The sequence below is a fragment of the Trachurus trachurus genome (genome assembly GCF_905171665.1).
Source record: "Trachurus trachurus genome assembly, chromosome: 5".
Lineage (NCBI taxonomy): Eukaryota > Metazoa > Chordata > Actinopteri > Carangiformes > Carangidae > Trachurus > Trachurus trachurus.
In genome coordinates this window covers 24,194,567-24,219,691 of record NC_139896.1, presented here as the reverse complement: position 1 = coordinate 24,219,691, position 25,125 = coordinate 24,194,567, and the positions used below count along the sequence as shown (strand labels likewise).

The following is a 25,125-nucleotide window of genomic DNA, read 5'->3' as shown; positions in this document are numbered from 1 at the left end:
TGACTGAAGAAAAAGAAAAAGAGAAAATCTGCATATTGCAGAAGCTGGAGAAGCTTAGCATTATAAGATCCCAAATTGTTTTCTAGGCCGACAAATCATTGCAGCTCTTGTCACAACACGGTCATAACATACAAAAACAAGATTACTGTGGTGATGTCAGCTGTTGGTACTCTACATACATCCATGGACCAGATTAAGTTTTAAACACACGGTCTATGGATGTATCTCAGTCATTGTTGAGTGGTTATGACTGAACCTGTAGGAAACAACCGCCACTGAGCTGCCTGCTCTTACCTCGGCCACATGCTACAAGTTGCTGCATGTTTTAAACCTTTTCATCTCATAACATATGATTAACAACTTGACACAATGCAGAATACAGAAAGGTACAGTAAACCAAGAGTTATCAGCACTGACTGTTGCCATGTGGCACCAAACCCTTATTTTTAATTCATGTGTTTGTTACACAGTGCTTAAGTGCAATGTTTTTCGTCAGTTTGGTTTCTGTGGTTGCCATTGTTACGCTTTGAGCCCAGATTAAATCAATCATCATCACTCATTTTTAAGAGCAAGTGTAATTCTTTGACCTCCAACCGACTCAGACTGAGACCTGCAGTACCACCATTGTGATGCGTCACTGGTCCCGCTCCGGCTCTTACCCTGGGCATGGGCTCTGGTGTGCAGTGACGGGGAGGGGGGGGCACAGGGCACCACGGGCTGCTGGGAGCGCACGCCGGCCCCGGGGGGAGGCGGCGCCAGACCGAAAAACCACCTCGTAAAGCCCTCCAATCAGAGTGCTCTAATCCACCGCCGGCAGCACAGAGAGCCAGTCAGGACTGAGGGTGGGGTGGGGGCAGAGTTGGGGGCGTGGCCTGGAGCAGCAGCGTGTCGACTGGGCAGCGTCACCGCCTCCTGCAGAGACAGGAAACAACAAATTGTTATTTGTTTCAATAGTTTTTTAATAAATAAATCAAACAAAAACTTTGAACTTAAAGCAGATATCAGCTTCACGGCCGTTTCGGCTAATGCTGCGTTCAAGGCAGGCTTTTGAAACCGTAAGTTACAGCTTCAAGTCACAACTACGACTTGGTAGCGTTCCAGGTAACCCGTAGCTCGTGTTTTTACCATCCTGTTGTCTGTGAAAGTTCCCTATAACGGCCACTCGTAACTTCCGACCCGTGAACTCGTACCAGATCGAACTGGTATGACTTCACAGGAAGGAAAAACACAAAGTACGAGTTTCTTTGAACGCACCATGAGTTAGCAGCCCCCGCCCTTGTCAGGCATCAATTGGTCCTCGTGCTACGTCACCACATTCACGCGCATCCCTTGGCTGCACACACAGCCCTTCATGCCGTTCTCTCTCCTCATTGGATAACACTTGTATCCCACAAGGAAAATTTTCTCCTCGGGTTACAGCAGAGCAGAGTGACGGAGAGACTCGTGTTTAGGCTGAAATACTTCATGTAAGTGATTGCTGACGGAAAATAGGACTATTTAGGACTTATATTAACAAAAACATTCCACTGATATCTGCTTTAAAGTTGCTGAATCTCTGAACAGGTCAGTGACACAGAGATACAAATCTTTCAATTCAAATCTTTATTGTCATATGCACCGGAGACGTCACACAGTACAATGAAATTCTTATCTGTGATACCTCTGGCAAGTAACTAATAATTTAAAAAGCAAGTAATTATCAAAACAACACGAGCTTAAAAGACAGTAATAAATAGTGCAAAAACTGTGTTAGATAAGTTTTATACGTGTTCATTTGGTCCTACTCCTGTTTTATAGGTGATAAAAAAGAGCTGCACAATTAATCCAAATATTACTGAAACCGCTATATGCCCAAGAGCAATGTCTAAATTGCAACAGCTTAAATGTTAGTGTTTTTTAAGCCGCCAAATATTTTTTTTCAATATATGAGTTCACAAACACAAGACATAAATAAGGTTTAGGAGGACATAAGGTTCAATACTACAATGTTGCAAAAAGCAAAAATCTAAATGAGCTGCAACTTTTTTAATAAAGGTAAATGTGTCACAACATTGTTATGCATTGTAAGTACCAAGTGTTGTGTTGCTATAGAGATGCTGTGGCCTACAACTCATATTCTTCAGACAAAAAGGAAGCATGTTTGTTTGGTACAAGCTAGCTCCAATAAAAAAAAGCAGTGAACATGAACCTTACAAACAACAATTCCTGAAACTGAATCACATATCATAATATCTGCCACAATAATAGCAAGATAATTTATATTTAATCTTTTCTTTTTAGGCCATTTGAGTAGCCGTAGTTGATGTTGACATCTGCTGAGAAAACTATTTCTGGATAGACAACATGAGACATGTTTTATTGTGTTGTCCTTCAGCTCTGAACAACATTTACTACACATTGATCCCGGACCAGCCGCTGGGAAAAAAACAAAAACAATCACGCGTTCAGTTTTCTGGGCTCGTTGCCACAAACAGTTGACACCAATATTTCAGCCTGTTGGCACCCAACAGATGCACACGCAGCATACAGACGCACATTTTGACTCCATGCAGCTCAGTGAGTCAGTCACAGCAGCAGCAACATGTCCACCTGGACGCTGTTCATGACCCGACAAGACGAGCCCTGTTCGATGGTGGAATTATGCTTTCGGCTGTTTTCAGATTTAAAACATCAGCAGGCGTCTGAGACGATTTCCCAATAAGCTCTAAGAGACACAATCAAACAAATACAGAATAAAATCAAAGCTCCTCTGTTGTTGAGTATCATCCAAAATAAAACCAAAAAAAGCGATTACCATTTGAAAAAATGACACTGGGGCCGATAACAATAGAAAACAACACCAGATTTTTCTTCTATTACCACATCAAACAGCTGGAGACACGAATGTGATGGAGCTTATTTCTAAAACCATGTGAATTTACTTTGGGGGAAAATGTAAATTTTTCATTTGAGGTTTATCATTCAGCGTACGCAAGAGATCATCCAGTCTATAAACCGTCCCAATTAATCAGCTGAGGCCTCCTGAAAATAATTATAATATGATCTGGTTTAATGTTGTGCCCATTTTATAATTGTTTTTTGTTCTATTAGATTGATGCCGTTATGAGAAAAGTAACATGAGAAGCATTTTTACAATGTAAATTAGTGAAGATCTGCATGAAAATGTAGCTTTCATGGCTCCTAAAAGCCTCCCCACTACAGCCCTCCTGTTTTAAATGAACAGTGATGTAACAGAGAGACAACAACTAATTCTGTTTATTTATTCAGTTTAGAGCGAAAAGCCTGTGGACATCCCTGTCATCCTATTTCTGTCGATTGTCCTGGTTTGATCTGAGCCATTATCCTGCTGTAGTGGTACTTTACTAGAACTAGGGCTGCACAATTAAACATAATGTGATCGAAAACTGTAAGTGCAATATCCACATCACAAGAGCTGCTCTTTTTTTTGTGGATAAATGTTTGCAACATCATCATTGAGCTTTGTTGGCATCCTGCATGTTGTGTTACAGAGAAGCCCTGGTCAACAAATCATATTCTCAAGACAACGGACGTGTTTGTTTGGTAGGCTATATGACTAAACAAACCCTTATTCATTTTTTTAATGAATGACCATTCACTGAAATCATAATAATATAACTGCAATGTTTGTTTTTTGCACACTGTTCAACTAGAACTAGAACCAAGACTAGACAAACAAACTCAGTGTCAACTAGGTGGGGAAGGCCTCTCCTGCTTTAATATGACAATAATAAAATAATAATACAGAATATTTATCTATAGCACTTTTCATGGTTGGCAAGGAATTTTTAAGTGAATTAAAAATCACACAGAAAGATATTAAAACATCCTAGGACTCTGTTACATATTCAAAGTAATTGTGAGGAGGTGTGTTGTGTTCGAGTTTGTATGTATATATGGGCAGGCTGGTGTACTCTGTTGAGGCAGGGGGCTGCAGCTATGGAGAAGACCCTGTCCCCCTCGGCCCCTGGGGACAAGGCCAGGCAAGTAAAGAAGCAGTGTCCCACTTTGGTGTGGGAGAATTTCGCAGCTCTGAGATGAACTGAAACACCGACTGTGAGCCAGAACTTATCACACATAGCATCAGGGTCAGACTGAGACTGATGATCTGCTGACTTTTTATAGAAGAGGAAAATCCCTGCAGCAGCTTCCTAAACTAAACTAAAGGGAATTGTCTCTGCAGCAACTTCTTCATATGGTTTAACGTTCACATGTCCATTTACTTTAGGCTATATTATATTCTCCATCTGTCACCTCCTGACCAACCCTCCTATCCCACCATGCACTTCAAAACTGCTCCAAAATGGCTCCTCATCAACATGAGAAACGAAGAAGAAGATGATTGGAGGAAAGAAGCAAGCCCACTAAAGATGTCACAGACTGCTCCTGTGTGTGTGTGTGCGTGTGTGTCTGAAGGCATCATCTGGTCAATGTCAGGACTGCAGTGAGACATGGTGCTTGCTAATGATATCATGATGTGAGCTCAAAATAAAGAGCAGACATCCTCTGTACACAGCAGCTCAGACATTTTCCAAACATTAAACTTCTCCACCTTGCACAAGACAAGAAGTCCCCTCATATCTTTCACCTACAAACACACCTTCAATTTGAGCTTTGAACAACAGAGGAATGCAGAAACGTGTCGTTTTTAAAATATAATCACTGAGATTTCAGCACTTTGTTTCCTCTGTCAGGCTGCGACGTTGGACAGGTAACATTACACTGTATTGAACACATTCACCACAGTGTTTGCCTTCAGCACCACATGCCAACCAGCAGATGCAAGCTTCATTTCCTGTGTGTGGATTAGGGCTGAAATAAATATTCAATTAATGGTTTCACTCAACTGTGACAAAAGAGTCATTTCAGTCTTTCTTCCTGTGAGGAGCTGGAGGCAGCTGACAGTTTATTGCTTTGATTTGTCATTACATACGTCAGTGTCAGTACATAGTATAATAAATATAACAAACATTTTTTCTCTCTAGTGGATCAACTATGCAAAGATATAATTAAATACCTGATATATTCGTGCCGGACATAATGAATCTCATAGGAAACACTGCATGCATGTCTCTAAAACTTATCAGGCAGGTTTCGTAGCCTACTCATTTCAATGTAACAATTGCCGATGAGAACCGGTGTCATAAAGGAAAAAAAGGAAGAAAAAAAAATTGATCACGGACTTCATGATTGATTACCATGGCATCGATCGAAGCTTCAATTTCTTTGGGTCAGCTGTAGTGCTGAGCTCTTGTTTTAGGGCATTTAAACGATTAAATAACCGAACCCTAGTTTGTTGCAGCGATTACCTGAATGCAATACAGTCTCCAGAGGAATCATGGATTCATTCACTCCACTTCCATACTGCTTATCCTTTTAGGGTCACAGTGGGGCTGGAGACAGTCCCAGCTGACCTGGGTGAGAGCACCATGGAGAGAGGTCTGACATATAGAGACAAACCGGCAATTTAGAGTTTCCATTTAACCTAAACCTGCATCATGTCCCGGAGGAAATCCCACAAAGGCATGAGGAGAACATGCAAACTCTAAGGAACCGTGAATCTTCCTGCTGTAAGGCGACAGCGCTAACCACTGACCCAAGGTGCTGCCAGTAACGACATCCACTAACTATACAGAGAGGTAATTACACCATGTAAATACACATTTAATGTACAGACTGACAGACAGGAGGTGAATTATCTGCTGTTTTGTCACACAGCACAACCAAGACTCTCACCAGCAGGAACTTGTTTTTCAGCACCATGATAAAAATGTTGGACAGCAAAAACGTTGTCCCAGTATCAATTTCAAATATTTAGGAATTCACCAGTGTGACTTTATCACTGGCGTCATTTGGGCAGGTCTTGGGATTTGTTCTTCCCGTCCTGTAAACATTTCAAGCACGAGGTGAAAGGACAGAAAACCTATGCGTGGGCTGCTTACGTGAGGAACTGCAGGCATCGGCCACACGCTGAAAACCTCAGACCTCCAACATGTCATGAAGGTAGGACACGCCTCCAATGCCGCTGCTCCTCACACTGGACCCACATCACAGGCTCCAATCATGACCGCTCACAACACGCTGCTCACAGAGAACCACCATGGAAACTCAGCATCCGATGGTGAGCTCAAGTCGCGATCCAAGCGTGACCAACCGTGAACCCCACAGCGCCGAACACATACAACAGTGTTTCCCACGAGCAATGAATTCTAAAGTTAGCCGTAAACAGTAAACATCAGGCCACATCTGTTGTTTCCTGGGATCAGTGAAATGACCCTCATGGTCCATGACCTCAACAATCCACTGCACGCACACGCACGCACCTCAAAATGTGATAGCTTCCACTGCCTGTGTGAGGTCTGCTTTTATAATCATTCTTTTGATTTATCAAAGAAATGGTGTGTTGCACGATTTATGCAGCAATCAGTATTTGAGATTATATTAAGGAAGAATTCCCAGTTATTTTATTCATTAAATATGCTACATGTTGCTGAATCACATTTAGAGTCTAGACTAGTCTTGGACTAGAAACTAGGATTGTGACTAAGGAAATTAATTCTAACCCAACCACATCTCTTCCTTCACTGACTAAATTTCTTGGAATTATTCAATTAAGTTATTCATTTTTATTTGTTCCATTTATCTACACTGTAGGTTCTTCACACAATGTTCCTATTATAACTCTTCAACACATATTCCTACTTATTTGAGTGTTGTATATATATTGATATATTTATAATATATTAATAATTTATTCAATACAGACTGTTACCTGTGACTTCAAACCAAACTGAAAATCGTTATCATAAAACTGTGGATTTACAATATAATACAATACAATAAAACTTTATTGTCCACCATCGTGGACAATGCCTTCGCCTCACCGTAAGAAAAATACATATTTCAATAAAAACACAGTTAAATACTAGTAGGCTACTACTAGGCTAGTGCCATTTAGGATAAATTGATACATTTTGTGCACCGTTCCACCTTTACTGTGAAGGTACATACTACACACACTGCACACACTTCCTGTTCCTGTTCACACCTTCTCAATATATGCCTGTTTATGAATGGCCAGCTCTACAATTAAGTTAATTATGGTTACAAAACTGAAACTGGCAAACCTGCACTTTCTCGTGGATAGTGCAGTGCTGTTTTTGGTTCATTTTATAACCTATGACCTGACAAAATAGTTACTGTAAACTTTCTCTGAGCAGTTTCAGCTGCTGTAATTACACAGCGCCTTGATAGGTAAAATTAACAGAATCTTCTGATCACGTCTCATTATGAGCTGTCACCGACATTCTGTTCTAGTGATGTCACAAACACACTGAGGTAGAACCTTGAACCACAGTTTCCATCAAACTATATCAGCAGAGCTACACATCTCAGCAGACAGTTATACATCTTCTGAAAAGTTGGTATCAAGCGCTATTTCGAGAACTAAATGAAAAGCAACAGCATTTTTTCCTCTGGCAACGGCTCAGTTGAATGTGGAGCAAACATGTCAGCAGCTTTGTCTCCACTTTGCCCCACCAAACCATCCACAAACCTGCGGGACAGTGGTACAAAAAGAAAGGCAAGCATTAACTGCGAGTCTGCAAGAAAAAGAATGAAGGGTGCCGGGGAACCTACTGAGGTAGAGGAGGAACGGGTGGTAAAGGGCACCAAGAGGAATAACAACACTGGACAAGATCCCCCCCTGCAAGAAGCTGAGGAGTGGACGACATGAAGCTAACACCAGCAGCACTAAACCACTGAGGGCCACTGAGAAGGAGGCCAGAGCTGATGAATCTGACACCAGCAGCAGGAGCAATCCGGTGACGGCCATTAAGAGGAAGGCCACAACTGAAGAGTTGGACTCTGGCAGCGGCAGCACCAGACCAGCAAAACTGAGAAAAGATTAATCCAACACCAGCAACAGGATCGCTGACTCCGGCACTGGGTCAGCTGAAAGCATCAGTGGTAAGAAAGATACTTCAATACTTCTGCTATTTATTCATACTTTTTTTTGTTTAATGAGACAATTCCCTTTAATTCAGCTTTGGGGATGATATCATCATTTTACTTAGAAGCTGTAGTTGCCATGTGCAGACGATGTAAGGAAAAACTCTCTTAAACATTACAGAAATTTGCAGGCGTGTAGCTTAGAGTGACTTTTTTTCTATTATACTCTAATTTATTCCTTATTTTTTCTACATCTGTGCTTTAGCTGCTGAAATGTTTAAAGTTCCCTATTGAGGGATTAATCAAGTCCTGTCTTGCTTCATCTTATCTTATCTTCATGGGGAATGTGATTCCTTTAGGGAGAAGCAGCGAATCGGCAAAGGTCACAGGCAGGGGGGCTAGACCTGAAGAGCCGGACACCAGCGGCTGCATTATCGGTGAGTAAGATACTTCAGTACTACTGTTCATTGACTTTCAGTTATTCAACATTTTACTTCAGTTAGATGAGATTTAGATAAAAATTTTCACACGTCACATAAATCACTACCAGACGATCAGACTGAGTCCTCTTAACACAGTTTCAGAGCTGTCAGACCAGCACAGAACCTCACACAAACACACTTGGTTTTTAGGATGATATCATTATTTCGCTGTTGTTGTTATTTTTACTTTTTTTTTTTTTTTACAGATCAAACAAATAGACTTAAATTGAATATGTAACTTTTCTACATTAATATATCTAAAAATAACTTGACCTATGTTATATAGCCTTTGTAGTTGCAATGTGTTCTTACTCTTAAAAGTTCTCTGCAATTCGGGCACATGAGAAATCAGTCATTTCAATCATGGTAAAAAGTTTCATCTGTAGGTTTGTAGTGATTTGTTAATTATGTAACAAAAAAGTTCACTTGACTAAAACCTGTTGAGTGGATTTGTAGTTTCTGCAGGGTCCAGAGGAAATCACGTCACCACAACGAGACCAACCAACAGTCTGTGGGACGGTGATAATGAAGAGATGGTCAATATTTCTCATGAGCCCACCAAGGATGCAGAGGACATCAAAGGTAAGAAAGATACTACAGTGCTCCTGTTCATCAACTTTCATTGGTGCTTACTGTGATTATATGATCACATTGTTTTGAGAAATTAATTATCATAACTGAGCTAATTCCATGACTTCTAAGTCTTGGAAATATATCAAACATCCTGAATCATCATTCTTCGTTTGAATATTTAGAGACTCACAGTTTTGTGTTTGTTTGCGAATAGATGATTTTGAGGTAAAGTACCTGCAGCTAGATATGCTTGGAAAGGGAGGCTTTGGATTCGGTTTATGCTGGCATTAGAAAAATGGATGATCGACCAGTGGCCATCAAACGCATTCAGGGACGGGTGGAGAGAAGGCAAATGGTGAGTGACCTGCTCTGATGTCTCACACACAACGCACACTGATACAACCCATGGGAGTGACTCCTGAAATGGTTGTCATTGTTACAAACATGTTGTCAGTACTCAGATCTGAATATTAGATTCTCTTTGTTGTCATGGCTACAATTTAAACTGATGTTTTCACATGGCAGGGTGGTTTCCTGTATGTGTGTGTTTGGTTATAACTAACCCAGATGACCGAACTAGCCGTTAACTAGCTAAGAGCTCTCTTACATCTTGCACGAACGCCTACATAGACCCACAATAAAGATGATTGAAGTTTGAGGAGCTTTACTGCTGCTTTCATGAATAACCGTGACAAAAATCATAAATGAGAAAAAAAAACAGATATTTTTTGCCTCTAAAACCTGGAGCTATTTCCTCACATATAGACTAATCTAAGGTGTATGATATGTAACTTGTCCCTGTGTTACAACTGACCCATGTTACAACCATGCCTGGTCCTCCATGTCTTTCTTTTTCTCTTAAGATCATGAATGGGAGGGTACGCATGGTCCCCATTGAAGTGTTCATGATGCTGAAGGCGGCAGGGGGACCAGAGTCAGAGACAACATCTGCATCTGTGGCATTATTAGACTGGTATGATCGGGAAGACAAAGTCATTGTAGTCATGGAAAGACCCATCCCCTCTGTGGACCTGTTGGACTTTGTCTTGCAAAACAGAGGACCTCTGGAGGAGGACCTGGCCAAGGTACTGAAGCTGGTGGAGTTTTGGAGTTGAAGCCAAAAGTTTGATTTTATTCATTTGATTACCTCATCTTTATGGAAGGTTATTCAAGTCTCATGTAGTATAAAAGTATCTGTGCCTGTTTTGAATAAAATTTATGGACGACACATGAAATTCAAAAACCGACCCTGAAAATGAGCCGTCAGAATCTCTGTAACTTTGTAATGTCACATGATGTGTTCTGCTCACCTTTCCAACACGTTGTTGGAAACAAATATCAGCATCATGTTTCCATCACTCATCCATGTCTTTCACAGAACATTATAAAGCAGCTGGTGGCCGCAGCCAATGAAATGCACTCCAAGAACATCCTGCATCGTGACCTTAAATTGGAAAACATCCTCATTGAAACCAGCTCCAATGGCCCGCGAGTACGTATGATCGACTTTGGATGCGCCTGCATTGTGGGCAGGAAACCTTACTGCACTTTCTCAGGTACAACATCTGGCCTCTGCTCTTGATTTACATATAAAGTCTAAGCTTGCTCCTCATTCTCCATATCTGCCTTGTCTTTTGCAGGAACACCTGCATATGCTCCTCCAGAGCTGTACAAAACAGGGATATACAAGGCCGGCCCCACTACAGTTTGGCAGTTGGGTGCCATGTTATACGAAATGGTGAATGGGTTCAACCGCTTCAACATAATACATTTCTGCTGCTCTGGAATTAAAATCAGCGACAAGCTTTCCAAAGGTAAGACAGCGCATGATTCAACAGAATAGTTACAGTGCATTTGTCATCACAGCACATCCCTCTGACCTCAAGTCTGACCTTCTTTTTGTTCACAGCTTGCCAAGACTTCCTTAAGCAGTGTCTGGTCCAAAACCCAGAGAAACGAGCCACCCTGAACCAGCTGCAGCTACACCCCTGGATCAGATAACAGACATTATCACATACATGAATGTAAATTAGGGCTGAACGATTTGCTAAATTAATCTGTTCAGCTCTAATGCAAATTAACTGTGTAACGGTTCACAAAATCCAGTGTTTGGTTCATGTCACAGTTTTGGGGTAAAGGCTGTACATTGTTTTTGACACAGCAAATGCTATACATTAGTATATCCTCCTTTTAAATCTAAAGTTTTAAAGATCTTTTATGCTCAAGGACATGTGATGTATTCCTGCAAAAAGTCCTGCAGTTCAACATTAAGCTTCTCACTGTGACAATCTGAAGCTAAAGCGTGGTGAGGTCGAGTGTCGACCAGTTCACTACCAACAGTAGCTTTATGAAACCAGCAACAACAGGTCAGATGAGCAGAAACTCACCAGCCAACAATGACTGAACCATGTTGGCAGAACAATGAACGATTGCTCATTTGTAGAAAGATGTTGTTGTTTGTCCAGAATATAGAGCTGTCACTTCATGTTTATCATATTGTCTGTCCATTCGATGGTGTGCAAAAATAATTAGGCCGTATGCCTAGTACGCCACAGTTTGAAATTTAATTCATTGCACGGCCCTATAGCCTGAGTCGAACAATACACCAATGCCCAAACTGAGACGAGTGAACTAAACAGAACTGTTCCATCCCTTGTAAATATGTAAATAATATGTAAATAAATGTTCTTGAAAACATAGATTTGAATGTTTTTTGCAGAATTGAATAAAACCTGATGACCCTGCAACCTTTTAATGTGAGGCCACAGACAAAGCAGCTGTCAAGGGAGACATGTACCGGTAATCATGTATCAGCCAAAAGGTTAAGTGATTAGTCAAGCATGTACAGATTGACTGTCCAATATTGAGTAATAATAGCAGGTTCAGTTACATGTGGATAGAAATGAGCATGGGGTGTTGAGTGAACAGCTGGTGTTCGGTAAGTCCTCCATACAGGCCTGTTTGTCTCCGTTTGTGGATCTATATGTGTCCAATGTCTCCTGGCTCAAAGACAACAGGTGTGTGTTTCCGCCAAGCAGCCTCCTGTGTGCAGTGCGATGCAGTTGACTGGGAATAGGCTGGTGGAGGGCAAAGTCAAGGACAACCCCTCCTCCTCCCGCTTCCTTCATCCCGCTCCCCAAGTCCCCTCACCTCCGAGCCCTCCATTTTTATCCCCTTCCCCCTGTTAGCCCACCCCTTTATAAAGACTGAGCAATACTGAAAAAAGGTATTATTTTGACCAACTGCCTAGAAACAATACTGATGTACTGCAGTGACTGGCAATGTTATAACACATAGCTCTGTAATGACGTTTAACAATATCCTTCAATATTTCAACCAATGGTTATTGTTGTGTGTATAAATATGGCATACAGTATGTATATGACGCATGAGAATACAAACAGAAGGAGATGCAATACCAGACAGTAACCCAAACAAGTATACATAGGTGGTTGTGAGTGTGGATGGGTGTTGCTTGTTTTGAAATGAAGAGGAGGAAGAAGAAAAAGATAGAGAAATTAAATAAAGAAACTATTTTCTTTGAAAAAAGAGGAGACCTGAGCTCTGTGTAATGTCTAATATGACAAAAATGAACCAAGTTACAAACCGCCATTTGATTACAGCAAAGCTTTATAATATTTGTTGTGTATAATCTTGCCAACTGGCACAATTACAAGAATGCCAACTAGCTATTAGCAGCTCCTGATTGTGATGCACTTGTGCTATAAATATCACTGGATTCGCTTTGATACTGTGGAAAACTGTAAAAATGACTCCAAGTCAAGTTCTGGCGTGTATCTATAGGGGCTTTTTCCCTCTATGCTTTTATAGCAGATTTATGGGTATTTCATCGTGATGGACATCTGGGATAATAATATCCTCGGATTGTAAATCACACTGCCGGCCGGGAGTGTGATTTTTTATGCTAATTGTTGCGATTGGGGTGTGAAGGATTTCCAAGTAATCCGTAATTGCCTCTGTGAGCTGTGTCACAGCCTCTGGTGCTGCTACAACTGCTGACTGTGTTGACAAGCAAGACCAAACAGACACAAGTCAGCAGACCCAACAACAATAACCTCACTTCCTGTTGTTTCAAAGGACCAGCATGCACCCATAGACATATACAGTATACATAGACGCCGCATTGGCTGTGGAGGGACGTGCCTACAGCGCCGCCATGTTGGTACAGGGCTAACAGAGGCAGCAGTAGGCTACATGCAGCTATGGAGAAAAGAGGAACTCCTCAACCTCAAATTCGCAGAATTTTGGACCGATTTCCAAACAGTTTGATTTGTTAAAAACGTCACACATGTAGGTATGATACATGATGCTTGGATATTTTAAAAATGCTTTACTACCCAAATACAAATCCTATGTTATCAGCAGACAAGCTTCAGAAAATTTGCCATCATAAAAAACAGATCTTATAGAATCACTTTTCAGAGGTCAGATGTAAGTAAAGGATAATATATTGTGAGCAGGTTGTTATATAGTGAAATAAACCCAGGATGGACAGAACCCCTCAGCTTAGAGTCCATGATCATGCAGGTTTCATTCATAATATAACCAGCTCACTACATCATCCTGCCTATTACACAGCTGCTTACTGGTGAAATAAGTCATTTGAGACAAAATGTTGGTTAAAATGCGACGTGGGGCGGTGTTTAGCTCAGTTGGTAGAGCACCCGCCCCATGTGTTGAGGCTATTAGTCCTCACTGCCTCCCATTTCCTGTCTCTCTCTGAACTGTCCTGTCCATTAAAGGCCAAAAATCTATATATACTGTATATATTTTTTAAAAACGACGTTATTAATCTTTATAAAACGGAAAGGTGAAATCCGGCGATCTGATTGGTTGTTAACCGTGGTATATTGAGCATATACCACGGCTACTATTCTAAAACCTTATCACAGCGCAGGCTATCACTCCGCGTCAGGCACGTATGACTGGTATGAATGGAAGTTGTTGTCATGTATCCATGACAACGGACTGTTGCCGTCCGTAGCAAAAGACAGCTGATGTTTTTACGATGTTAAAAAACGGACTAAAGTAGTTGAATTCACATGTTTAAGGTTGACTTTCACCTCCGGGGAGGGTTAACAATGGTAGAGGGGACTGAGCAGTGACTTTCACCTGAAAAAATGCGGAGGAAAAGACGAGATGCAGAGCTAACTTGGAGCTAACGTCTGGAGAGGTGGGACTATTTTTTCACAGTGAGGCTATTTTATTGGATAATATGTATTTCTGGTTGAATAAAACTACATGAAATTGATTGCGTATCCCTCTTTTATATTGCCTTTATTCGTAACCGCTTCGCGTCGGGCCGAACAACGCCCCTTAGCCGTGGTATAATGAGCATATACCACGGCCTGTCGTGATATATTGCTTAAATAATGGCCGCCCTGTAGGCACGCAGCTCTAGTGGGCGGCAGCAGTCAATGCGGCATCTATGTATAAGTCTATGCATGCACCTGTGCCTTTCGTATCAAGTCATGTGCCTCTGTGCCCTCCTCAAGGTTGATACTGTGTTTGGGGTTGATATCGAATCAATCAGTGAGATACACTGATGTTACGAAGAGAACAGAGACCGTCTTCACATCGCCTCCGAGTACACCACTGCCACACCTGTCAATCCATGGACGTCAGCACAGGAGAAAATCCATGGTCAAAACAAACAACTCCACCTCTACTTTCTGCCAGGTGTGGTGAATGACCTGAGTGGCCAGCCAATCAGCTTAGAGGATCTGTGTGAGCATATCTTACATCATCAGCCATCACTGGGACAAAGCTGTGGGCTCACTACGGCTCTGTGGCACCAACAGACTGATTAAGAAGCTATTTCAGACTGACCGACCGTGTGTGTGTGAGTGTGTGTGTGAGGAAATCCTGCCGTCCTTCAGGTCAGAGATAGAGCCAATTAAGGACTTCCAGGAATATCTAAGGGTTGAAGCGCGTAGTTCTGCAGCCACTTGCATCTGTGTGGAATTTTAAGGCTTTACTGAGGCTTTGCAGCATATTTCTCATTTCTAGGACTCACCATCAGCTCGGAGGGAAAGTGTGAAGGACAGCAGAGGTGCTTTCTGAGCTGCATGTCACTCTGGTTTGTCAGAAGATTTGAAAAAAAACATCCGGCCAGAATCCAAAAAGTAAAAAAATATTAACGTTTTTGTGCCATTCACTGGATTCTTCTCTTGGAGTGCGTCTTAAATGGATATAAGAAACAGCCATATACTGTATATATATCACTCAGTAATTATTTATTCACATTTCTACACTACCTTTCCATTGCAGCTTGTACAGTATAAATACACAGAGCAGCTGAGACACACGCACACTATACAGTCATGATGTTCTCTCGTCGTTCTTGTATTATAAGTCTGCTGGGAGTCATCTATTTTTATGTATTGTCGATATTGTTTAGCACTTTTTAACTTAATATTCATTTTTATGTCAGTTAAGATACAGTGTTTGAGAGCAATGCTAAACTGGAATCAAATTCCCTGCATTTAAAATTAATCTACAACGATATAATAATAATTTTGTTTTTTTTGGGGGGGGGGGGGATAAAATATACATGAGGTTTGTAGCTTCTCTAATGTAACGATCTGATGCTCTGTTTTGTCACACATGAGTGAAGTGAACATGTTATTCTGTGAAAAAACTTAGACAAGTGTTTACTTTCCAGAAATCTATACATCACATGATTAATCAAATGAATTTCATCATCAATTATTAGCATTGGGTAGACTCAAATATCTTTCCATAAACTAAACGACACAGCTAAACTCACAGCTCTGCGTGGCCCCTTGGTGTTTAAGCAACATCAAGCGTTTTAAGGAATTCATGACGCTTAAATAATAAACTTGCTGCATGTCGTCGTCTTCGCTCTCTCTTGCTCTGTCTCTTGCTCTGTCTCGAATATGTCGCTCCAGATGCTTCAGCCGTTCAACATCCATGTATGTTTTCAGGAGGTTCTTGTGTTTGTTTTTTTTCTGACTTGTGCGCCTTCTTATATTGACCTACTTTAAAGCCTTAAAGTGTCACTGTTGTTGCAGCCACATCACCAACAACGGTTCCTGACCATTTTCTCTCTGTTCCTGTCACATTTACACAGTGAAGCAGAGACAAGCTGCAGACTCTTACTGCAGTTTGAATGCACAGTATAACAAGACTGAGAGAACACGCAACGTCACGAAAATGTGTAGAGTCATACAATTAATAACATAAGGCGCAATTTGCTATTTACACAACCTTGCACTGAGAAACAGACGAGTGCTTCTGACTTGACACAAGGATAATTGGTGGAAAGACTGATCAGACTGTGTGAAGGACACTGCGTGAAGTCAACCTGTATGGATGGTGTCCAAGAAGTAAAACCATCTCACACAGAGCTGCAAGATCCAACTTTTTAAAAGGAAGCTCAATGATTGTATGTCCGCAGCAGATTTTCTGCTCAGATAAAACCAAAACAAATGTGTTCGGGGTCCAGCTCATTTGGTGTGGACCTGGCCAGGACCACCACAGAGACTTCACAGTGCCAACCGTGAAACATGGACACATGGAAGCGGGCGTGTGCCGACACAGGGCAGCATGAGCGCAAAAAAAAAGTAGTAGAGTTGATGTTTGTAGATGGCACAATAGGTATACGTTTGTTTGTTTTTCTGGATAATATAACTGAATGAGAAGATTTAAGCCTCAAGAAGACAGGCAGAGGAAGAACTCCCCAGTGTATCAATGATCACAATCTCACTGCATCAATCACACAAGTTTGGAACGAAGAAAAAAACACCTCTGGGGTATTTAAAGCAGGATTCAGAGCAACAGATCCCCTTCACTGGGTTATAGCCAGGGATCTGAGCAGTGGTGCACTCAGGTTGCTCTACATCAAACAGCATCAAAGTGAAGAATTATTTTACTCACAATAAGATGAAGTTGGATCTAAACTGAGACCCACAAAACTAAGGCGCCTCTGGTTTATGTCTAAACTCTTCCACAGTGTGTTGCCTGTCATGCTGCTCAATGTGCCAAGAAGAAAATAAATGTCTTAAAGCATATAGAGTAAAAGTGGTCCAGCCTGACCCCACAATAGAAAAAATGGTTTGTCAGGGAGAAACAGTAAATGTGCAGAGGTGAGAGTCAACCTGATGTGTTGACACTGGTTACAAAGACGCCTGCATTAAAATCATCTGAGGTAATCAGATTATAATCTGTCTGCTACGGTCATGGCCACATTAACAGCCGCGAAACTGGAACACATCTCCTACCCACACAGGCATCACGCTGGGAATTCTGGGTAGTAACAAACACGATGCTGCATCAGTTTTTCCCCTCCCCTTATACAGTATATACAAATATACATACACATGAATATCCTTGTCTGCCAAAAGATCAAAATCAGTCCTTTGTAGGCCGGAGTAACAGATGTGGATGAAATGCAGTAGCTCAATACTCATAGTTATAAGAGCAAGTCATCCATTGACTAATATTAAATCAACACATTCCTTGAGTAAACAGTTAAAATAAACACCATGACGACTTCACACTGAAGTAAAAAAGGAAAAGGCCATCTCACCTCCAGGACAATATTATCTGTCCAGATGAAAAACCAACACCGGCTTCTAGGGCTGGGACGATATACTTTTCTCCCGATTCGATTCTTCCACAATTTTTTGGATAGCGATTCGATTTAAATTGCGATTCTACGATATTGCCGATTCTCTCGATTTTTAGTCTGCATTTTTAACATTTATCTGCACACAAATACTGTAGGAGCCTATAAATTAACATACTCCATTATAAAGTGAACTTAAACCCTTTTCAAAACCTGTACTGACTGTAAAAAAGGCTAACAAATGCACATTGCACAATATTTTAAAAAATTCAAAAAAAATATTTATTTTTTTCAAAAAATAAAATCGATTTCAAAATCGTCAAAAAAGATATTGCGATATTTATGTGAATCGATTTTTTCTCCCACCCCTACTGGCTTCTCAATTGTGAGAGTTTGCTCATTTTTCTGGTCTAAACATTTGAGTACATTGAATATTTCAGAGCTCTAGACAAGCTTGAATGGACAAAACAACACATGAAATATATCTGACTGATTGATATATTGGTTAAGAGAATAATCATCATTACTTGGCCAATATGGAAGATATTCCTAGTGCACACATTTCACCACTTCAGTTCAACTCAGTAAATAGTAAATAAATATATAAATATATAACTCAACACTGTCACCTCAAACCATATCCACTCACTGTTTTGATGCCTTTTCAAAATAGGCAAAGGCCAAGATGTCATCATCATCATCATCATCATCATCATCATCATCATCCTCACCCTCATCATCATCATCATCATCATCATCCTCACCCTCATCATAATGTCTTAACTCAGCAGCTTGTGTGTATGTTATTGCTGAGTGTTTGTATTAGTGAATCATAACCGTGCTGAATGGTGCTAAATAAGGGCTGTAAGTTGCTGCTGCTGACGTGTGCTATTATCCTGGGAATCACACAAACATGGAGAAAAACAAATGAGGTTCAAGCAGGGCACCGGGGATGGAGAGGAAAACACAGAGTCACGCTCATGTGTAATAGATAATCGATTGGGTGATCAACACCAGGTTATGTGTCTGATTTTTCAGACGGAAACTGAGGGAAAACAAAGGCAAAGCATAAAAAGGAGGGAGTGAATGGGAGGAGCGAGGCAGGAAGAAGAGAGTGAAAATAACGTGATGAAAAAATATGACATTTTGCCAAACTCAAAGTGAAAAAGTTTGCAAAATACACAAGATACTTTATTTTAACGTAATACTGGTATGAGCATTTTCACACTGGAGAAACCACAACCATTAAATTTGGGATGTTTTGCATGACATTCACACAAGTCACGGATTCATTTTCCATCAGTAACTTTAACTATTAATCAATTTATCAACGGTTGCAGTTATAAAAAAAAAAAGAACAGGAGGAAAAGAGATACAGTAGAAGTAGAGAAAGGGCAGTGAGTGTGTGAGCTAGTGATGGACACACAAAGACAGGGAAGGAATGAAGGGAATAGTGGAGGAAGAGAGATGGAGATCAAGATCCAGCTCCGTCTCAGTGTCATGTGGCCCTGCGGGAGGCAAACCCCACACACATCTGTCAGTCTTAAACATCACAAACTGCGACTGCAGAAAACACAAAAACACGCACACAGCTGCTGCCAGTGTCCCCTGACAGAGCTGAACAGCTGCTGAACAACACACACACACACACACACACACACACACAGAAGAACAATTCGTCCTGTCAACAACTGTCTGGGTGACACAACAACTCGGATCAGTCAAAGCAACTACCAAGATCACACATGTCGACCATCTGGGTTCCTTTCTCACCACAAACCGCAGACTCTGGCGTTTCCAAGGCGACCAGATCTCACAACATGTCAGTCAGCTGATAGGAGTTGCATGTCAGTGCAATGATATGCTCAGATTAAGTCTGAACTTTTTGGTCAACGCTGTGGTCAAATGTTTCTAATTTTCTCCCCCGACTCGTTTTTGGAAACAGGCTGGGAAAAACCCTTTACTCAGTATTATAGGAATGTCAGAGATATAACTACTGATCACTGTCCTGTCATTATTGATTAATCTGTAGACAATTATAATAAAACGGATCACTTAGTTTGTCTATAAAATGGTCAAACTTGTTGGATCTCCCAACACAAAAATAGTTTCAAAATGAAACCTGCACCTTAGGGGAGGTGTTACACATTTTGACTTGATTTTCAAAATCATTATGCCCTATTCAATATAATCCAGCTCAAAACTACTGCAAAACCACTCAAAGCAAATTACAACCTCGATAGTTGTGTACTGATAACATATACTGTAGTATGTTATCAAGCTGGGGCATCCGAGGACGGAAATGTGAAAAAGCTGAATTTCTGCTGCCGATATATAGAGCAGAAAACAGTAGGGCTGCAACTAATGTTATTTTCATTATTGATTACTGATATTAATCTGTCAATAAAATGTTAAAAAATGTTGAAGAATGTCAGTGTTTCCCATATCACAAGATGGCGTCCTAAAATGTCTTGTTTTGTCAACAAACCAAAGAGATATTCAGTTTATTGTCATAAAGGAACAAAGAAACCAGAAACATTCACATTTAAGAAGCTGAAATCAGAGAATTGCTTAAAAAACTACCCAAACTGATTATTCGATTATCAAAATAGTTGACGAGTAATTTATACTAACTAACTAACTAACTAACTATACTAATAAGCAATTATCGTTCGATTAATTGTTGCAACTCTAGAAAACAGTGTGTGACTATAGATTATTAACTTTCAACATTCACATCATCTTCATTTTTTATCCACTCCACTATCCACAAGCTGATTCCTGTCAGTGGTAGGAATACTTTATTACACTGTCATCTGATTTCTGCCATTAAGACTTTCTATTCATGAAGTCACCTCAAGGCTACAGAGGCTGAATATGAACCATATACACTGGAAATTAATAAAGCAAGGTTGTTATATCTGTTCATTTTCTACAGTAGGTAGACCAAGCACTGGTCGACCAAAAAATCATTAGCCGACCAAAATTTCATTGGTCGATTGGTCGCAGGAAAAAAAAAAAACATTTGGAGCCGTGTCTTGTCAAAATTAAGCCAACATCAATGACTGAACTGTATATGAAAGGTTATGGGGCTTTTATTTTGAAGGGCCAGATACAGGAAGTCGTGACGTGACACCTTTTTTTTTTTTTTACACGGCACGGCCATCTCTCTCGTATCACCGCTGTCACCATTAGCGGGTGCTGTCTGAGCCCCGGTCCCGTCCCACAGCGCTCACCGGCGGTCAGTCTCAGTGTCACGGAGCGGATCCATGATAGTCCCCGCTGCAGTCAGAGACCCGCACCCATAGACACATGTCTATGCCCGCACCGCTCCACGCCGCGGACCCCCACCCCCCCCCACACCCCCCCGTCACAGCTCAGTAACTTTTTACCCTCCTCATCTACTGTGTTTATTGGTGATAAACGGGCATGCCGGTAATAACGGTGAAACCCGACCGGCTTGTTGTTGAATCTCGGACCCAACACGGCCGGAGTCTAGGGCTGGACGATTATGGCAAAAATCATAATCACGATTATTTTGGTCAATATTGAAATCACGATTATTTACACGATTATGGGGGGGTACAGGATTTATAGCTTGACCATGCTACATTATTACCTTAAATAAACAGTGCCAATGTGTGTTTAAGGTTTTTAAGTTTATAATTTTAAATATTTATTCAAAATGTATTTAAAACTTTATGTGTAACTTTTATGTGTATTTAAAAGTTTTATGATCCAGCAGCAGAAACTATACAGGATGTTTAGCTTAACCTTTCTACATTTTTACCTTGAATAAACATATTTGGAGTAATTGTCATGGTTTAACTTATTAAGAGGGAGAATGGAGGCTCTCTGCTTCCGTGTGTGTCGCTTATTGCGTCTCTGGGATGAAATCCAACCTGGGAAGATCAGAGCCTCCGCCCTGCTGCGCTGTCCCAGCTCTCGTCACAAACGCACCCCATAACTTTTTTTTTTTTGACGCGCCCCATAAGTGATCTCTTGTTTATGACAGATTAAACTACACAACAAATACACGTCGTAACATCGTATAACGTTATCCGCCGCTCTACAGATTGCTTCCTTGCCGGCTTTGTAAACATATGCACATGTAGCCTCCGGGCCGGGGGAAGAGGAGGAGGAGGAGGAGGAGGAGGAGGAGGAGGGTTGTTGTTGTGCGGCCGCTTTGAGGAGACGAGCGAGTGGTTCAATTATTATTTCCCGTTCATTCGTCCTGAGCGGTGGCCGCTGCTCTCTCTTCACTGGCGCTGCTTTTTAAACGCCGCCGTCAACACATGAGTGGACTCGTCCACAGCATTAACTGAGAGGAGTGCAGTGCAGCGCGGGGGCGGAAGCGCGCATGTGTGTTTTTCAGAATAAAACACCAATAGACAAAAAAATAATCGTTTATCTTCGATTACAGTGTTTTTATGATCGTGAGAAGCCAAAATCGTAATCACGATCAAAATTCGATTAATCGTCCAGCCCTACCGGAGTCACAAGCATTAATTAGGCTAATTAATTCTCAACCTGACCGTGACCAACTTTTTCCTCAAGGTGGGGGGTCGATTAGTCGACTAATCGCCATAAGTGACGACTACTGGTCGACCAACAAAATCTTTGGTCGAGGGCAGCCCTAGTGGAGTGTGTGAGTAGTATCTTCTTTTGGACTGAGTTGGGATCCTGTGAGTTTCAAAAAGCCAAAAGTAGCCAGCTAATTTACAAATCCTTGGGCATGGGACTGGTCAGGGGTGAAATAATCAAGACTGATCTATTCATACCAAAAGGCTATGCAAGATCCTCCAGGGTCCTTCCTTTGACTGAATGGATGGAGCAGAGGCAGAAGTGGTGGTTGTTGGTTGGTTGCCTGGAAAAGGCCGAATTATCAAATTATAGACTCACGGCTTAATTATACTTCAGCTAGTCGACAGAAGTTTGCCATGTCATTTCTTCTTTTATTTATTTATTTATAGTTTTGCAACGCGGTATATGCTGGTTTTATAGTGACAGACATGGAGAACGGCCGAGGTTTATTTACATTCCACAAAACACAACGCAGCAGCACAGGAGAGCAAGTTGGCGAGTTTTGGAGGAGGCCATTTCTTTTTTTATTTCCATTTTTATTTTCCTTTAACATGATGAGGTGAACAAGAACGGTCAAGGTGCATCACCTGAATGGAACAAAACTGACCTCAGATTCTGTATCAGCAACAACGCTAACCTATGACACAGACTTTGAAAAGAACAAATTAATGTGATATCCTGTTGAAAATTATATAAAACAATGGACACTACACTGTTGGCGTGGTTAACCCTCCACTGTCGCCTCTCAGCAAGAAGGTTTTTGGTTCGATTCCTGGACCTGGGGCCTTTGTGGGTGGGGTTGTTCTCTCTGTGCCTGCTTGGGCTCTGTCTGAGTGGTGACTCTAAACGCCCATGGGTGTAAATGTGAGTGTGTGATTTGTTTGAGTCTGTATGTCGCCCTGTGATAGACTGGCAACATGTCCAAAATGAACCTCGCCCTCACCCTGTGTCAGCTGGGATTGGCTTCAGTGACCCAGCACGTACAAGCTGTGCAGCCTGGATGGATGTATGATATGAAACAGAAACATGCTGAAAATATATGCACTTAAGATGGACCTAGTTAACAATGATTTTAAATTGATGAAAATGATTCATGAATTATGAAAAACAATTGCAGCTTACTGCATGGGCACAAGTACTGAATACAGCAACAGGAGACAACAAGTGGAGAATTGCTCATTGCGATACAATCCCTCACACCGGTCCGGTTGGTGTTTCAGAGTAACTGCCTTCATATTCTTGTCAGATACATTTTTCTCAGTGACCAGCCACAACCCTGCCACCTCTTGACAGCTCTCTGATGCCGTCAGTAACTTTCCACACACAAAAAAGCAAAATAATGATATCTGCATCTAAATCATTTAAATCTCCAAACATGTCAACAGTGTTAAGCAGAAATTCAGTTTTCTCACTCTAACACACACAGTTGACACTAACGTCACTACCACCATGTTCAAGTATCGATGCAGCTGTAGATTTGGATTTATGGCTGTGGGGGGCTGTAAATAACTGCAGCCATCTTCTACAGAAATACATTTATCCCTTGTTTCCCAAAGTTTGTGCCCATAATATAGGCTATTGTTATTACATTTGCTTTGAAGAGATATGGAGATAGTCATATATTTTTTCTTGAATTCAAAATAATTATACTGCTGGAGCCATCACAGAAACATCCAGTTCAACAATACTATCCACTATTGCAAGAGTATAAAAGCTCCGAAATGCTGTAGAACAGAAAGGATGACTGCATGAAATATAATTATACTTTCCAATGCAGGTGGCCAGAAATGACATCTCCTCTCTTACAGACATGATTACAAAAAAAGTAATATTGTGGTTGGAGGCAAATACAGCCGATAAGACTTAATTTGCTCCATGTTGTACAAAATTACTGCTTGTACATGTTGGTTCTCTGCATTTTATGGACTTAAAACTAATGTCGTGATAGTAGTAAGTGGTAAAATCCATGTAATGCAGCTATCATGCCATGACTATAATGTGTACACCATGTGTACTATGCTTCATGTGTATATTATAAGTATGTTGTGAACATGAGTGTGGTTTTAGGAGGCAGCTGTGTCAGCACCTTTCAAGGAAAAATAAAGTTTATCTTATCTAATGAAGCGTACTGTACTCCATAAAAATTTCTCACAATTACTATCTTCAACTTTTGTGTATGGAGACCTGGACACATGCCCTTGATGTAAGCTGGTGATGAGAGAAACCAGGCACACAGAGGGGAAGTGACCCTCTTCCTTTCCCCATATGACAACAGAGACTCTTGTTGTCATCATCAAACCCTAGTGCACCCTGCTAACTGGGGTGGATGTCAGGGACAGAGTGGTAGCCATCACCAGCAGGATATTTAGCATTGCATACAGGCCAAATCACTCTCACAGCCTCCGGAGAGCCACCAGTCTATGATATATACATCAATCTATACAACACCAGAAGTGCCTCGCTGATGGATGACAGTGGGTTATTTACCAATATTATGGTCACTGTGGGGCAGCATGATGAGGCAGTCCTGCATCAGTAGTTTGACAACAAATAAACACGAGTAGCAGCGTGGTTATCATCATCACACCCAGCGTAGCTTAAACTAAAACGTTTAAAACCGGTTACACCAACCAAACCTCTCCTGCCAACACAACATGCAGTATTTGCTCATGATAATAGGACACGACACATTTCACCAGGTAATCGACCTGACCTTAATGATATTTACAGCGAGCTAGCTTCCAGCTAACAAAACTTTTAAGCATCCACTTCTTATTACCGCAACAAAAACAGCCCGGTTTCTAAAGCTAAGCTGTTAGTCCGTGTTCCCGTTCGCCGACAGCGATGTTAATAATGCGCCTGGCTGCCGTACAGCACGTTTCCAGGCTGGTAGTTAGTTACCATGTT

The 25,125-nt window shown here is 41.2% G+C and overlaps 2 protein-coding genes across 3 annotated transcripts in view; one reads left to right on the top strand and one right to left on the bottom strand.

Moving 5' to 3' along the window:
* Positions 1 to 25,125, bottom strand: part of ip6k1 (inositol hexakisphosphate kinase 1) — a 43,435-nt gene that overhangs the window by 17,803 nt on the left and 507 nt on the right. Inside the window, exons 2-3 of one of the 2 annotated variants that reach the window (XM_083971909.1) lie at positions 10,916 to 11,011; positions 660 to 912 (exon numbers count right to left, since the gene is read on the bottom strand). The gene's annotated coding sequence lies outside the window, so the exon portion shown is untranslated. The remainder of the gene's footprint in view (positions 1 to 659; positions 913 to 10,915; positions 11,012 to 25,125) is intronic. The other variant, XM_083971908.1, reaches the window with a different exon arrangement.
* Positions 9,319 to 11,024, top strand: LOC310986298 (serine/threonine-protein kinase pim-1-like; the record flags this gene model as incomplete). The annotated part of the gene is made up of 5 exons (XM_083972142.1): positions 9,319 to 9,378; positions 9,887 to 10,108; positions 10,402 to 10,579; positions 10,664 to 10,837; positions 10,933 to 11,024. The coding sequence occupies 5 exons, from the start codon at positions 9,319 to 9,321 to the stop codon at positions 11,022 to 11,024; spliced, it is 726 nt and encodes a 241-aa protein (XP_083828268.1).